This window comes from Thermobia domestica, unplaced genomic scaffold (assembly GCF_964235325.1).
Source record: "Thermobia domestica unplaced genomic scaffold, izTheDome1.hap1.1 HAP1_SCAFFOLD_117, whole genome shotgun sequence".
Classification (NCBI taxonomy): Eukaryota; Metazoa; Arthropoda; class Insecta; order Zygentoma; family Lepismatidae; genus Thermobia; species Thermobia domestica.
In genome coordinates, this window is record NW_027655889.1 from 400,543 (window position 1) to 415,182 (window position 14,640).

General features: G+C 33.9%; 1 protein-coding gene across 1 annotated transcript in view; it reads right to left on the bottom strand.

The window, feature by feature from the left end:
* Positions 1–214: 214 nt before the first annotated feature.
* The window catches only part of LOC145676358 (glyoxylate reductase/hydroxypyruvate reductase-like), a 28,568-nt gene continuing 14,142 nt past the window's right edge, over positions 215–14,640 (bottom strand). The window contains exons 4-7 of the mRNA XM_081747214.1: positions 11,584–11,750; positions 7,257–7,421; positions 4,131–4,256; positions 215–407 (exon numbers count right to left, since the gene is read on the bottom strand). Of these exons, the coding sequence (XP_081603340.1) occupies positions 292–407; positions 4,131–4,256; positions 7,257–7,421; positions 11,584–11,750 (574 nt within the window). The 3' untranslated portion in view covers positions 215–291. The remainder of the gene's footprint in view (positions 408–4,130; positions 4,257–7,256; positions 7,422–11,583; positions 11,751–14,640) is intronic.

Genomic DNA, 14,640 nt, shown 5'->3' on the forward strand with positions numbered 1-14,640 from the left:
CTGATCACTACACTCACTCCTCTATTCAGTTACACTACTCGTACACTGCCTGTTAAGACGTGTCGAGACTTGTTAGATTTAGGACTGTACTGTACAATGTTTCTTTGTGATTGCATCACAAATGCCAAAACTGCAACAGTCCGAGAACTTTTTGATTGCCCCTCGCATAACGAAAAATTAGTGGATTTCATTTTGCTTGTAAAAATTGATGTAACATAATACACGTATTTTAAATTAGATAAAATGCTTTATTTGAGTATACATTTAAAAAAAAATACGTTCATGTTTCTATTAAATTGGTGTGAGGAGATCTTTTCCTTCAAGGGCGCATATAATATTTTTAGCAGTTAATACAGCCATTTCTGCTCTCGTCTTCCCAGTTGCAGTTCCGAGATGAGGGACAAGCACTAAAAAGAGAGATTGTTTCCATTAAAAGTATAGTACTTATTTTCATTTGCAACATATGTGATTTAGTTTCATTTTAAAGAACTTTTAAAAAGGTCAACTATAAGTACTTTTAAAAATGCTTCATCAGATAGGAAAGAAACATGCAAGAAATAATAAAGAACAAATAAGTGAAAAAGAAACAGTTATAAAGAAATTACACCATTTTTCCACACATAACCTTATCAACCACTAATAATAATTTGAACGCTCAACGAACGTCTTTTCTTTGTCACTCTAGATCCGAAAATAAAATTGTGTATGTCCTGTTTTTCTACATATTAAAAGGAATTCTGATCCTTTCTTTAAGATGCTGAAAAGCACCGTTATTTTCTGAAATTTTAATCACACATCCAGAGGAAGAAGAACTGTTTGGTGTTCGAAATTATTGGCGATTGAGAAAGTATCAACAAGTTTTGTAGCATTTGAGGAGTAAGAAATTTAATTTATAAATGTGTTTTGTATTCTGTTTCCACTTTAGGACATTGTTTGAAAAGAGAACTACACTCTACGAGATGTCATAAAAGGCATGATGGAAGGAAAACGAGGGAGGAGAGCAAAGACTACAGTAGATGGACGTTATTCAATTTAAACAAAAAATAAAATTCACCAAAGCAAACACTTCCACACGATAATATCGTTAATAATCTGTATTACTGTTTCAGCAATATATCACTTCCTTCATCGGATAATGTATTTGGTAAAGGCATTGACGAAATTTAACAGATTATTAATTATAAGTGATCTCTGTGGTCAGATTTTACTGTTGTTTAAGTTATATATGTTGTTCCAAATCTAGGATGAGCAGTATTTACGCTATGCAAGAGATATTTCCTGCGTAAAGACAGAAAAAAAAAGGTTAGCTGATAAACCATAGTCACACGTACCGTTCCCTGTTTGCAGAACGTACTCTACCATGATGGCAGAATATTTGTAATGATTATGAATTATTTCCATTTCCTACATATTACGTATGAGTATTTGACAGATCAACGTTATAACATGACAAATTCGAAGCTTTTAAAAATGAAATCGTTGGACAGAGAGTCATCGAAAATCATTGCAAGTCTATATAATATTTAGTTTTGTTATGCTACGTGGACTTGGTGCGTTGTTATTGGACAAGCCAAGCATCTGAATGTAGCACTACTTTATGCTAAAATTTATTTTGACAGACATTAACGTCTTTTTGGTACAGATCTGATCCTGTATTTTGGGACCAACTCACGTAACAACATATTTTGAGTTTGTTTCCATTAAAGTATTTTATTATCGAATAGATCTCATAACATATTTCGATCCCTCTGTTGTTAGAAATTTTAGTGTGTATGTTTTCCTTCCTCTCCTTTGAGTATGTGGGGATACTACAATTTCTGATTTGATACTTGTTTATATTTAAGTACAGTTAAGATATAAGCTGCATATTGAGATTTTTAGTTGAAGAAAATGAGGTATCATAGATTTAGATATAACTGTGTACTTTGAACCTTTAGTAACTTCTTTCCCCAATAGAATTCCATTTACTCGATTGTGTTTTGACAGAATTAAATAACAATTCTGGATCTCAGAATCAATCTCTGATATTCAGGGGTTCACTCCCGATAGTTTGGAGCTAAGTATGGCTACACACAATAACCCGGCACAGATAGAACAGGTTATGGTAGAAAGTATCATTAAACCTGAGCTATTTTATGGGCGTATGAGCGGCGATATTTCTCGATATCTTATGGGGCGTTTACACTTAGTCGATTTGCGTTCGATTCAGTTGAATTGACGTCACTTTCAACTTAATCGACCGTGTAAACAGGACTTCAACTTAATCGAAAGCGACTAATCGACTAGCAACTGAATTGAAAGACGTTCTATTTTCTGTGGTCGATTTTTATTTTCTTCTGCTATAACACCGCAAATTGTACCAATTACTTTTTGCTTGGACATCTTTAAAGTTGCCAGTTGATTTCGAATCGACCAGAGGAGAGCGAGTTGACAAGCAGCATTCAATTTCGGTTGAAACAATTGAACACATCCATTGATCTCATTCGGTCTAGTTGCTTCGATTTAGTCGCAAATGCAGCGAGTCGATTTAGCCGTGCGACTAAATCGACCAAGTGTAAACGCCCCATTAGTCAATATAAAATACTAACTGCGATTAGTTGTTGGACTTGTAATAACAAGAAATTAATGGTTAACTGATTAAAAGTATTTGGTCAAAATAGCAAGAATATAAATGAACGTTTACTTCCGTACGTTCTTATTCATTATACTCTTATGCAGTGGTCGAAGTGAGACGGTATGCGGTGGTATGCCATACTGCCTCTGGTTTTTCAGTAATGAAGGCATACCGCCTCTGGTTTTTCTGTGATCAAGACATACCGTCACTGAAGAGTAGATACTAAATATCTTTAATAAATCCATTTTCATACACAGTAACTGACGAATAACTTTGCACATAGAAATTATTTCTACATAAGAAATAAAATCTTTTTAAGTTGACAACACCGACATTTTGGTTACCTTTTTCCTACCTTTTGTTTTTAAAATGAGACGTCTTCAAAGAAGTTCATCTAGTTTATATTTTGATGTGCCATATTAAATTGTTTCTGTTGTATGTATGTGTGTCTTGTTAATTCATATAAATGTCGTGTTTTGGCATGAGCGGATTTAGGGGTTGTCTGCTGTCTGGATAATTCTTCCAGAGGTTTGGAATACCCCTCAGTCGAGTAGGGTGTCCGGGAGCTTTCCCGCAGGAAATTGCTTATATATATATATATATATATATATAACGATATGTGAACATTTTCATGTATAATTCTCTGTAATACAACAAACATAAGGGGATTTTTTTCAGAAAGTTGTTGGCGAGGAATCCATGCCCTCCCCCCCTTCCGTATCTAAAAGGAAGCCCTCCAGTGATTTCCAGTCATTATGTAAATAAAAATGCAATCTTTTAGGCAACATACCCTCATTGTATTTCAGCTTCTAGATAGCCGGTATATAGAGTTAAAATCGTAATAAAACATACCGCCTCTGCCTTTTTCCCACTTCGAACACTGCTCTTATGATATGTCCTGCAAACAAATGTTCGACCAAGCAAGAGATGAACACAGTTTCACTGTTTTTGATTTCTCTTTCTAATAGTAAAGAATGTTCCATAAAGAACAGAACTTTTGAAATGCCCGCCATTGTTGCTCTAGTAAGTTGGCAGCACTGAACGTTACATGATTTTCATCTATTGTTTTTGTGGCTGGCAGTGACAAGGCGCCGAATAGCACATGATCGTCATCGCCAAACATTCACCAGTCTATGCACAACATTCACCACATGTTTTTAATTAGTTTTCGCTATGACAACACGCTGTTCCCTCTTGAAACGCCCTATTCCTACCCGTACAGAGAACATATGACGATGGCAGGCACTTCGAAAGTTGCGTTCTTGAAGGAACACCCTACACCACGTATTTCTACTCTTGATAATAAGTAGGTATCTCTATATACCACTTAAAACAATCGTGATTAAAGGTCGATTATTATATCTTCTTGAATAAAAGAATGACAGCATTCAGGATCCTTAATCACAAGTCTAACATTGTACTCAGAAACATGTTTTTACTGAGACTACAATGAGTAGTCAAATTAATGTCGTTAAAATTTGTTATTTAACTTAATTAATTTGAATTGAATACGTACCACAGTTGTCTAGTTTGAGTAGTTCATGGTCACCGGGCAGAGGTTCAGGAGTCATCACATCTAAACCCGCCGCAAAGATCTTACCAGTCTTAAGAGCTTCCACGAGGGCAGGTTGATCAACTACACCTAAACAGATAAATAATAATAATTATAATCTTTTAAGCTGCTTGTAGTATAACAATCAAGAGAGCAGTTCCTGCCTTTAGCGTTTTAAAATTTATAAATTGACTATAAAAGATATAGAATGTAAGTATGAAAAATTACTCATGTGTACCGAAAGAAATTACCTTGAAAAATTATTATTCATGTTCATGTTCCACTTTCTTTTAAGCTAATGAGTATTATTACCGAAAGTGTTGTCCGAATGCTCCATGTTTCTGTCTTTTATGTTAATGAACAATATTACCCAAAATTTTATTGTTATGTTCCATGTTTCTGTCCTTTAAATTAATGGGTATTATTGTCCAAAATGCTATCTTTAACGTCGCATGTTTCTGGCACACTATTCGCCAAAATGTTACTTTCAATGTTCCATATCTCTATCTTAAATCAATGGACACTATTACCCAATTAAAACAACACACTGAATCGCTCATTTTTCTTTCTTCTCTTCGTTTTTTAGTTTAACATCCTTCGACTATGTTCTGGGGCTAAGGGAAACGCTGATGATGATACTGAACGAAATGATCAAATGAAGAAAGTGGGAGAAAACGAGATGATTTCGAGAAAACCCACGCACACAGTGTTCGTTTACCTCAAATTCCACTAGGCGCGAGCTAGAATCAAACTAGGTACCCCACGCACCGAAGTTAAGTGGTCCTACAACTTAGCCACCACTGCCCCTTTGACTCTTTATATATTCGCATTAAAGATGATCCAGATCTTAATACAGACAAAGAAAATTTAAACAAGTATTGGTATTCTACTGTTAATAGCTTTGTTAACAAAAGTAAAAATTAATTTTACCATTTGAAGTCTTACACTATATATATTTATTATTAAATAAGCTACTTATAATGTTATAGTCCGTACCATATTGTTTGGCTTCACAATTTGCCCACAAGGAAGAAATTGACCCATAATGCAAAGAAGAAAATTACCAACTTTGTTAGTTCATTTTCCAACAAGAAATTTGATGGTGTCAGTGTATATTTAGGAGGTGTGAAGGAGTATAAGGTAAATCTAGAAGTATTATATCTTTAGTATGAACATTTTCTTTTACAAATCGATATTAGTTTTAGTTCTTTTCTAAACTAATCCGTATTGCACACTTTATTGAGCATTGCAGAATAAGCAATCTAAATAAAGCAAAAATTTAAAATTGGACTACCGAAAAGTTAATGTATTTTCATTTTAATTTATAAAAAGTTTTCGTTGTGGATTACTACTTTCTATTTAATGTTTTGTGTAATCGAACGCACTAAGTTTCTATGTTAAGTCATCATTGCGGGGCAATTATTGAGCTACTTGAGTTACCACGTAGCGACAGGATTCCCACTTAATTAAGTAATTAAAGTCACAGTCTGTTTTTTAAAACAATTTACGGTCGAAAATTTATTATAAAAATAACCTTTACTGACCACACAATGACAATAAAAACCACATGATGCGGCTTCTGATAAGTTTTTTGTGTTAATTTCAATTTTTCTTTTAATTTGCAAGGTTTCATAAGGAATTGCACGATTTTATTTATTTATTTATTTATTATTAGCATCAGTCACTTTCATTTTTATTTTTTTTTACATATATCTCCGCCTCCCCCTCCCCCAACCCTTGGTACCACCGTAAAAGTGAAATAACGAAAACATCCCAGACCCGAACCTTGAAAGTTGAAAGTTTGATCAAGATAGGTCTGGTGGCTCAAGAGTTATTAAGTTTCTTTTATTTTTATAGATTTCTCCCATCCCATCCCCTTCTCCTAAGTTCTACAGTTAAAGTGATATAATAAAAACCACCCCAGGTCCGAACTTCATCCATATTGAAAATTTGATTAAGATCGGTCCTGTGGTTAAAGCGTGATGAAGTCACAAAGACGGTCACTTTTATTTTTATTCTTTTTACACATATCTCCCTCCTTCCCCTTCCCTAGGTTCCACTGTAAAAGTGAAATGAAGAAAACATTCCAGGCCCGAACCTTATCTATGTTGAAAGTTTGATCGAGATCGGTCGGGTGGTTCAAGAGTTATTAAGTTTTATTTATTTTCATATATTTCCCCCTCCTCTCCCCTAAGATCTACTGTCAAAGTAAAATGATAAAAAAAAAAATTAAAAAAAACTTCCCAGGTTTGAACTTCATATATGTTGAAAATTTGATTGAGATCGATCTGGTGGTTCAAAAGCAATTAATTCACGAACATAGTCACTTTTATTTTTATATTTTTTGATTTTTATATATTTCCCCCTCCACCCCCTCCCCTAGGTTGCTTCGTCAAAGTGAAATGATAAAAATCATCCCAGTCCCGAACCTCATCTACATTGAAAATTTGATCAAGATCGGTCGGGTGGTTCAAGAGTTATTAAGTTTTATTTTTTTTTTATGTCTTCCACCTCCCCCTCCCCTAAGTTGTACCGTCAAAGTAAATAGCTAAAAACATTCCCAGGCCAGAACCGCATCTACGTTGAAAATTTGATCGAGATTGGTTGGGCGGTTCAAGAGATTAAGAGTCACAAACATAGTCACTTTCAATTTTATAATATAGATTATTATTATTATTATTATTATTATTATTATTATTATTATTATTATTATTATTATTATTGTGTACGAATTCCACGGCTGGGTGGGCACTCTGCGCAAACTATGCTCTTCAGAGCCAGAAACAATCGTGTTGCGAGCCAATGAATGAGATGCCCAGGGACCTTGAAGATGGAAGCAATGTCAGGAAAACATATATCTCTACAAGCTAAGGAAAGAAAGTTTCAGGGAAGTATATACGAGAATTAGTACACTAAGTAAGCTTTCTTTCGTTATAACATATAGCAATAAAACGTATTTGTTTACTTATGTGACTTCCCTCATGAACCGCCACTGATGCACCTAGCTGCATCTGGCTGGCCATATTCTTTTTGTGAAATATAGTGCAAATAAGTCCAGTGAGTTTAGTTTTCTTTTTACAACTTACGTACCTCCTCGACCAACATTGACGAATACTGCATTGTTTTTCATTGCCGCAAACGCTTTCCTATTGAACATTTCTTTTGTTTCTGGTGTGAGAGGACAGGCCACTATAATAAAATCACTCTGTTGGACCAGCGTATCAAATGGAACAAATTCAGCGCCAATTGCATCTCCTGTAACAAAAACAACTAAGATTAATATCTCAATTAATAGTTATGGTCAGGCTTGCCAACCATACGGTAATTTACCATGATATACAATAATTTAAGCCTTATGCTATATATGATAATGCCCGTGCGATAATAGGTCAATATACGATAATTTACAACGCACACTTTTTGCAGTTTTTGAATGTGCAAATAAATTGTAGATGTGCCTTCAATAATTACAAAGCACACACACTGAGGCTTTTAACTATCATTCCCGCTAAAATATATCAATATCGATTTGAGAAATGGCAACGCTGCATCCATTCTTTAAATTTAGTTACTTTTAGACGGGGCTGGAAATATTGTAGTTGTTCCGAGTAGTATTAATAAAGATAAAAATAAATGGTGAGGAAAGTGAGGCAAATTTGAAGTTCGAAACTGCAGGTTACTAAATAAGTTTTATTATATATTATTGCTAGTAGTATCATACTTCTTTCTACAATTATCACGTGCCTAACGAATATACGATTTTTTTTGGTAATATACGATAATTTTAAATACAAAAATCGATAATTTTGTCCTCTGAGGTTGGCAACTCTGGTTAGGGTATTTGTTTATTTTCCACTAAAACTATAACTACTAGTTTTTAGTTTGAGTGTGTTCCCTTGTTTACGTATTAACCGGAAAATATAAATCGCCATATTTATTATTATCATATTATTATTATTACATGAGAAATTGCAATTGGAAGACATGTAAATAGGAACCTCATTTTTTATTTTATTTTTAACTAAAAACTAATAACTAAAAACCAGTGTTATTTTTTATATATACAGGGTGTCTCAAAATTCCCCAGACATAGGATAACTTATTATCAGAGCTACAACAAAATGTAAGAGGGGAAACAGTCCCCAAATATGACATTTTCAATCTAAAGTGAAGGAATTTTTTTAATCGGGCGAGCCGTTTGGACTGTACACTGTTTATGTGCCCAATGTTAAATGAAAACGCAACGTTGTCATTTACCTGGACCCACAACGTAAGTGAATGAAGTTACTGTCTGTTATGCTAACGTGTCGATGGCCAGTTCCCATTTCAACCATGCTTCCATTCACCATACTCTTACAAAATTTGTCTACTTCCCGTCCCGTCTTTCCCTCCCCCAGCCCCAGGTAAATGACAACGTTGCGTTTTCATTTAACATTGGGCGCATAAAGAGTGTACAGCCCAAACGGCTCGTCCAATTAAAAAAAAAAAAATCCTTCACTTTAAATTGAAAACATCATATTTGAAAACGGTTTCTCCTCTTACATTTTATTGAAACTCGGATATTAACAGAGTTACCCTATATTAGAGACTTTTGAGACTCTCTCTCTCTCTCTCTCTCTCTCTCTCTCTCTCTCTCTCTCTCTCTCTCTGTCTCTCTCTCTCTCTCTCTCTCTCTCTCTCTCTCTCTATATATATATATATATATATATATATATATATATATATATATATATATAGTGATAAATGGCAACAGATGTCTTACAGTCCTTTTGGAAATTTTAGGATAAACAGCCTTAGATTGGAAACAAACTTCAGCACAAAGAACACAACATTTTGAACGTCGAATCATAAGTTGTTTTCCTTCGAACGAAGAAAGTCTATACTCTAGAGTGACAGTTTTCATCTGATCATTTTTTTTTTATCAGGGAAAATTCGAAAATACAGAGGTAGCTGCGTGGCCAATGACTTCAAATTTTCAATCGTATATATATAAAGTCTGACAGTATTTAATATTACAATGATAAAATTTAAAATCGAAATACAAATATCTTTTACTCTCATATGTAAATTTGCTGTTGTATCTGAACCACTCTGCAATATTCTAGAAGTAATAAGATTCTTTTATTATGTCAAAACAAAAAGCCGGCAAGAAAGTAGTCTACAGCAGCGTTTCCCAATCTGTGGTCCGCAAGAGATTTAAGGAGGGACTGCGGGACATTTTATTTTCATTAAACCTTATCTTATGTTACCCATATCTGGGATATTTTTTTGTGATGTGCTGTACATCACATAGGTTTCAAGCAGTTGAGAAGAACAGAATACAAAAAGTGTAAGAGAAGAAATAGGAAAATTTCAAGAAAGACTGAAAAAACACGAACATATGTAAAACACATCTCAATATCGCAAGTTAAGAACTTCTTAAGTTATTAATTCGCAAGCAATACCTGGTCCGATTTATTGATTCATAATAATAAAAACTAGATAGATTACCTGCAGGCCGTATGTCCTCCAAAATGAAATCCATTCTTGACGAAGCAGTGAAAATTTTGAATTTTAATAGGGTCTGTCTTCTTAACAGCCTATTATTTTCTGTTCTTTGTAATGCAATGGAAAGTGGTCAGGAACACTTATTACTCCACTCAAAAATTCGCTTTCTGTCTCGGGGTAAGGTTCTGACGCGGTTGTTTTGTCCTTCGTGACAAAGTAAAATTGTTCCTCCTCATTAATTCTAATTTGAGTTACATCAAAAGTAAACGATTTCACATGGCTCTCGTTTCTTGCATATTTAGTGGGCATTTTTAATATCTTAATATTTTTAATATCTTAGCTCGAGCCTTTAAGGTACCATATCTATGACCGTGTTTTCTGTTTAAGATGAGGTACAGGCAACAATAAAGAAGTTAAATTTGTAATGCAACTGTTTGGAGAAATAAAAATACAATTCCTTAATTGATAATTAGTGATTTGATTAATTTCAGCAAACAATCTCTTTCTGGTGATGTTGCTGAGAATATGTTTGAGCATTTGAGATCATTAATCTTTCAACTACCTCTGTATTTTCCGATTTGTAATGCAAGAAGAATAAAACAATCAGATGATAATTGCCTTTCTAGACTCTGGAAATATAGACTTCCATAGGTCGAAGGAAATCAAGTTACCAAACTGTCTCGTAATTAATTTGACATTCAAAATCCTGCTTTCTTTGTTACCATTACTGGAATTTTAGTTCCAGTCTAAGGCTTTTTATCCTGTAATTTCCAAAAAGGCTGTAAAACATCTGCTGCCATTTACCACTACATATATGCGAGACAATGCTCATCTCGTATATGTGAAAAACAAATACAAGAACATACTTAACGTGGAGCCAGTTGTACGTCTGAAATTATTATTTTCATCCAATTGTATTGTATTGTATTGTATTTATTTCGTTCTTTTTCCATACATTTAGCACTGTATTACAGTGCATGTGAAGTGGAAAGGAACAATATTAATGAAAATTACACACACTAGCTTAATAATTATATCTTACATTTAGCATGATATCATTATTTAAAATCCTCGCATATATATATAATGCTTAAACAATAAAGACACTGGTTTACTGTACATTATATGAAATTTTTATTCAGTTAGCAATTCATGTATTCCTCTACCGAGTAGAAGTAGCGTTGTAATAAATATTTCTGGAGTTCTTTTTTAAATTTAGCAACAGAGCCCTGAGTCTTTATATCTTTGGGAAGTTTATTGTAATGGATGATACCGGTGTATTTACATATAATACAGTTCTGTGCTCCACAATAGAATAATTTTGTTTGTTTCTTGTATCATGATTATGTTGTTATTCTACTCGCGTAAGGACACCCTGTAGGTGTCTCTTTACAAATATCAGTAAATTTAAAATATACAAACAGGGTACTGGAAGTATACGAAGTTTTTCTAAATATTGGTTTGCAGTGATCTATTGGTTCAGCAGTTGCTCTCATTTTTATTATTCGTTTCTGTAGTGTAAAAATTACTTTGGCTTTGTCTGTATTTCTCCAAAATATAATGCAATATGTTAAATTTGACTGAATTAATTCAAAGTAAATTGTTTTTTCAAGTAGAGTCACTTAAACGTTTTCAAGTACTTTAGTTGCGATAAAGATACGGGAAGAGCTGACATTTGAAAAACAACATCACATTAGGTGAGTATTAAATTCATACTATTAGGCATAACTGATAGGGTTGCATTTTCCTGAATATCTCCATTTATAACGTTATTGCATTGTCATAAATGACGCATTTAATGTTGTAAAAATGTAACTTATCACTTCGTTTTTATGATATGTAATATATATATATATATATATTCGAGGGGTCCGTAGCATCAGGAAAATTGAGAAACTCTGGTCTACAGCAGCTATCGCAAACACTTTACCTTGAGATTTCCTGGAATGTCCACAATAGAGAATTTTCTTCACTTCAAACGGTATGAGTCTTCTAGCAATAGCAATTCCAATTCGTCCGAGCCCTACGATGCCAACTGTGGAGCCCTCTAACATTTGTCCAAGTTTCCACGCTGGTCGGTTGATTTCCCATTGGTTACTGAAATTGGAACATTTCTCCTTAAAACTCTGCAACTTATACTACTACCATTTACAACTCTCTACCAACTATGATCTGTATATTTCACTTAAGAATTTTAGGGTAAAAAACAGTATTACTAAGATGAAATGCGTTGAGAGATTCCTTAAATTAAATCTGAGAGGTATTAAAATTTTTTCTAACACATTCTCGTGTTCAAAATATGTATACACGCTATTTGTGTTTTTTGATTTGTAATATTTTGGAGTATGAGATTTGCGTACTATAAATGTGAGAATTGTGCTTTCTAATTTTGAGATTTTTCATTCTGTATCATTTATAAAATAAATTAAAGCCTTTTTTACAATTTGTTTCTAAAATCAACATTCATTTAAATTAGTTTATCTTTTTACTTTCCTTTATTTATTTTTTATTTTTATTATATTATTTTTTTATGCAAGTGTTCATTATACATTTGCTAGTGTTGTGTTCCATAAGGCATATCAATAGTACAAAATTAACACCAGTGTTTTCATAAAACTATACCTAGTAATAACTACATAGGCCTATATTAGTAAGTTAATTAATATAAACCATAAAAGCGAATTTCACATGAAGTTTTCAGTAATTCGTGTTTTTCTTCAATCCTGTAAAACTCATTTATCATCTAATTGCAGTCAACTTTTTTTTTCCTTAAGAAGCAAAGAAACAATATGTATATCTCGTAACCTCAATGCCTCGAATCATGGAAACAGTAGTTTTCGAAATATCTGGAATGAAGAATGAAGACTTTTGAAATACTTTGCAATATTCCAGCAAGTACCGAGATAAGTTTTGGTATTTAATACTCCTACATAAAAATTGTAATCACAGGCACGTTGGTTTAGTGCTAGAACGCTCACCTGTGGTGTAAATAGTCCCTGGTTCGATCTTAGGACATGTAAGATTGTTATACACCGCATCTCGTCCGTGGGGTTTCTTAGGATTCTCAGGACTTCTTATTTCGATCCGATTCAAACTGGATAGCTGTCCTGGCTTCTCCTGTCTATCTGTCAACCCCTCCACTGTAGTAGCTGTCTAGTCTTTGTTTACTCTTCTTCTGCAGTGCGTGTCTTGACTCAGTATTATACACCTGCCTCTCTTTGTTTTATGAAGTCGAAATTCTTCCTTATTTTTGTGTTGTTTATAGTAATAACGATGGCTTCTAGAGGATGTGTTACTTTGCCAGATCGCCAGAACGAACATTTGTGGTAACAAAAGGATCCTAACTACAAGTTTATTGTAGCCGGCATGTTGGAAAACTCCAAGCAGTTGAGGTGTAACATGAGCCTCAAAATCCACTTTCTACATTCACACCTTGACTAATTTCCAACAAATCTTGGTACTGTCAGCGAGGAGCAAGGGAAGAGATTTCATCAAGGTATTAAAGAAATTGAAAAAAAAGATATTAAGGAAGATGTAACGCAAACATGATAGCCGATTTCTGTTGGACGTTGAAGAGGAACGATCCACAACGAGCTCAGAATAAAAAAAAAAGCACTAAAAGAAGTTTTGTTGGAAAGCGTAAACGTTTCCATAAGGATATATAACCATGATAACTATGTTGAATGTCTATGTTTACTTAATTTTTAAAGTGTTCTAATGCAGTAAAATTATGTTACTTAAAATATTTATCCAATGTAGCATCAACAAAATTTGTTAAAACCAGTGATTTTTTGTTAATTATTCCTAAAGTACTACCACATTTTGTGAGAAAACCTTACCTGTTAGAGAAAAACGGATTTTATTTTTGAAATCAGAGCTAAAAAAATACATTCAAGTAACCTATTGCAGTCAAAACGTTTTTTTTTCAGACCTGTATAAAAAATGAAATGAAATCTTTGAGTTTTACGTCCCACGGTTATGCCGGTTAGGCTAAAGGAGACGGTGATGATGAGTAATGGATGAAATGGTGGAATGAAGAAAGTTGGAGGAAACAGGAGAACCCCGAGAAAACCCACGCACACGGTGTTTGTCCACCACAAAGTTCACTTGGCGGGGGCTGGGATCGAACCCGGGACTCCAAGCACCAGAGATGAACGCTCTACCACTGAGCCACCGCGGCCCCCATTCAGACCTGTATAATCATTCCTTTTTTAAAATCATTTGTGTTCTTTAGCCTATAGGCCACACGCATGGCACGTAAAACTACAATTTTCATTCAATTATGAAATGTTGAAATTGACTATGAGATAAGAATGCAACAATTTCTTCAATTTTCCAAATCTTCTTTGCAGCTTCTTCCATTTACCTTTTAGCTGAAGAAGAAGTTGCTAGCACATGACAAATGCATTTTCCATTATAGTATGGCTTTAAAAAACAAAATTAGTAGGTTGAATAATTCAGGTGTCCACACAATTTGACTAAAAAAAAATCCCTGACTTTCCATGACCAAAGTTCCAGATTTTCCTGACCATTGAATAATTTAAAAATAAGAAAAAAGAAAGAAACCCCATTCTCCATCTTCTCCTTCGCTGGCCTTGTTCTTTTTCCACTTCTGTTTCTTTCTTTTTACAATTTTCTTTAATACAAAAGAATGAAAATATAGAAACATATGCATTAGGCCGATATTACCTTGACTTGCTATTTCATAAATTCAATACCTGAACAATGGACCTGAATCGATTTTTCCCTGTCTTTCCCTGACCAATCCGCCATTTCTCTGACCTTCCCTGATACATTTTTTACTTCCCTGACTTTCACTGACTTTCCAGAATGTGGACACCTTGATAAATGTCAGAATAAAACAACTTTAATTATAGGTGAAACAACTAACATCTTCGAGAAAATTAAAATTACGAAAATGTGCAGTCTTTCACTTTATACTTAGGTGAAAAACAGTTATACCTTACAGGGTACAACGATGAGGGTA